This window comes from Corvus brachyrhynchos, unplaced genomic scaffold, assembly GCF_000691975.1.
Source record: "Corvus brachyrhynchos isolate BGI_N302 unplaced genomic scaffold, ASM69197v1 scaffold5, whole genome shotgun sequence".
Lineage (NCBI taxonomy): Eukaryota > Metazoa > Chordata > Aves > Passeriformes > Corvidae > Corvus > Corvus brachyrhynchos.
The window spans coordinates 6,484,011-6,486,692 of record NW_008238321.1 but is presented as its reverse complement, the minus strand read 5'-3'; the positions used below and the strand labels follow the sequence as shown (position 1 = coordinate 6,486,692).

The 2,682-nt window shown below is 62.2% G+C and overlaps 1 protein-coding gene across 1 annotated transcript in view; it reads left to right on the top strand.

The window, feature by feature from the left end:
- Positions 1-2,682, top strand: part of MYO15A (myosin XVA) — a 23,025-nt gene that overhangs the window by 3,868 nt on the left and 16,475 nt on the right. Inside the window, exons 4-11 of the mRNA XM_017734279.1 lie at positions 414-511; positions 733-796; positions 902-1,011; positions 1,132-1,206; positions 1,398-1,488; positions 1,627-1,632; positions 1,966-2,069; positions 2,567-2,630. Of these exons, the coding sequence (XP_017589768.1) occupies positions 414-511; positions 733-796; positions 902-1,011; positions 1,132-1,206; positions 1,398-1,488; positions 1,627-1,632; positions 1,966-2,069; positions 2,567-2,630 (612 nt within the window). The remainder of the gene's footprint in view (positions 1-413; positions 512-732; positions 797-901; positions 1,012-1,131; positions 1,207-1,397; positions 1,489-1,626; positions 1,633-1,965; positions 2,070-2,566; positions 2,631-2,682) is intronic.

Sequence of the window (2,682 nt, the reverse complement as noted above, 5' to 3'; positions counted from 1 at the left end):
TTCCTGCCCACCGCCTGGCCGGGCGCCAGCGCAGCCTCCCGTGTGACACCCGTCCTGCGTCACCTCTGCGCTTGGCCGGGGGGAGAAGCCTCAGCCCCCTTCCATCGCCTCCACTGGAGGTGATGCCCACAGAGAGTGGGAGCGGGATCCTCAGGACCAGGTTTTTTGCCGACCAGCCCCAAGGCGGCCTTGGTGGCCCCATGTTCCTGTGTTCCAGCACTGCTGCTCTCACCTGACACACAGTGCTCCTGCTGGGGGACTGGTTTTGGGGCTGTGGGGTGTTTTCTTGGGGTTCCCGCCATTGCTGACTGCGTGTCCCCTGGTTTGGGGTCACAGATGGCGTTTTGGGGTGGTGGTGGTGGTGACTGGGTGGGACACCTGAGGGTGTTGGCACATCCCTCCCATGATGGGGTGGTTGCTCCTTGCAGATGCAGTCGCTGTGCAGCCTGCCCATCGTGCGGTACCAGGAGCCACAGGAGGAGGATGGGTTGGAGGACATGACCCAGCTGGAGTGAGTGTCCCTGTCCCCTGTACCATGACTAAGTGCTGTGTGGGACAATGGGGCTGCAGCCTCCAGCTGCACACCCCTGACCCTGCTATCCCACCCCATCTCATCCCAACATGGGCTCTGCTTCAGCCTCCTGGGTCTGGGAATGCAGGGGACACTCTGGGGAGAGCAGACACTCCCTTGTTCCCCTGTCACCCCCTAACTCAGCCTCTGCTCCATGCCAGGGACCTCCAGGAGGCTGCGGTGCTGAGCAACCTCCGGACGCGGTTCGAGCGCCAGCTCATCTACGTAAGCATAGAGGGGCACGGCATTCCCCAAAGGCTGCAGGTGTGGGGTCTTTGGGGAGTCATCACCCTCCAAGGGCTCATGGCCCCACACCTCTCTCTCTGGCAGACCTACATCGGCAGCATCCTGGTGTCGATGAACCCGTACCGCATCTACAACATCTACGGGACGGAGCAGGTGCTGCAGTACGAGGGCAGAGCCCTGGGCGAGAACCCGCCGTGAGTAGCAGGCTGTCCCCAAATGCCCTGCGGGGATGGGGTCACTCCCACCCTTCACTTTGGGCATCCTTGTGCCGGGGCAGCATGGCACCGCACCCCTCCTGCTTCTCCCCACCCCAGGCACCTCTTTGCCATCGCGAACGTGGCCTACTCCAAAGTGATGGATGCCAAACACAACCAGTGTATCATCATCAGGTGGGACGTGGTTGTCCCCATGCACAGCCCCCTGGGGTGGGCCCTGATCAACACCTCCCTAATCACTGTGTTACTGCCACCAGCCTGGCTTGGCCCTGGGGTGGGGTGCTGGGGGATTTGGGGGGATTTGGGGTGGGCAGCCCCTGCTCAGCTGGTGACAGCCCCGGCTGTGCCCCTGCTCTGCATTCCAGTGGGGAGAGCGGCTCAGGGAAGACCGAAGCCACCAAGCTGATCCTGCGCTACCTGGCAGCCGTCAGCCAGAAACGCAGCACTGCCCCACAGGTAGGGTGCTGTCCTGGAGACATCCCTGAGTCCCCATGTCCCCAAGCTCTTCTTTCACCTCCCAGCACTCTCTTCCATCCCTCCTCATGGTTCTGCTGCTCTCTCCTTGTCCCCATGCTTCCACCTGGACCATGGCAGATAGAGGTACCAAGGGGACACATGGGCTGGGAAGGTTCAGGGGGACAGAGAATTGTGGTGGCATCTTGGCCATGGCACCCCAGGTGCAGGGGGGAAGGCAAGAGGGACAGCAGGAAATCAGTGCCTGCACATGGATGGAATCTTTGTGCTCTCCCACATCCTCATTTAACCTGGCTGTGGTGCACACCTCAAGTTTGGGCACCCACGGGTGTCTGCATGCAGCATGGGGTGGCAGGGAGGGTGGCAGGGTGACAAAGGGGGTGCCCTAGCCTTGGAGATGTTGTGGGCTGTGTGGGGTGCCCAGGCTGACCCCCCCAGCTCTCCTCATCACCACGACAGATCCTGGAGGCGACCCCCCTACTGGAATCCTTCGGCAATGCCAAAACTGTGAGGAATGACAATTCCAGCAGGTTTGGGAAATTTGTGGAAATCTTTCTGGAGGAGTAAGTAATGCTGAGTAACATCCGTGTGGGTGCTCCCACCCTATGTCCCCTGCTGCCCCAGGGTGTCCAGCCCAACCTAGCCCCTTGTCCCTCAGCTCTGAGAGGACACACGGGGATGTTTTTGGGACAAACCTGGCATTGGAAAGGTGATGGCACCTGAGGACAGGTGGCTGTCCCTGGCATAGGGGCAGGGACACTGTGACCTGGGCTGCCACCCTGACCATTCCCAGTCCCCATCCCTGCCCTCGTATCCCATCCCATCCTCTCTTGGCCCCACTGATCCCAACAGGGGGGTACCTGATATCACCTGGGGTGCAGTGCTCGAGCCAGGTGCAGACACCTATCCCTGCCCACCCATCCCTGGTGGGGGACACTTGGGGACCAGCACCGACCCCCAATGTTTTGGGGGGCACTGGGGCATGGCTGGGTGCCTGGGGGGGCCACAGCCCCTGCCCAGGCCGAGGTTGCCAGCCGGGTGCCCACTCTCACCCTTGCAGCGGCTTGATCTGCGGTGCCATAACCTCGCAGTACCTGCTGGAGAAGTCCCGCGTGGTCTTCCAGGTGTGTGGTGAGGGGATCCTGGGCTCTGCCCCCCCCCCCGGCCCCCCCGCCG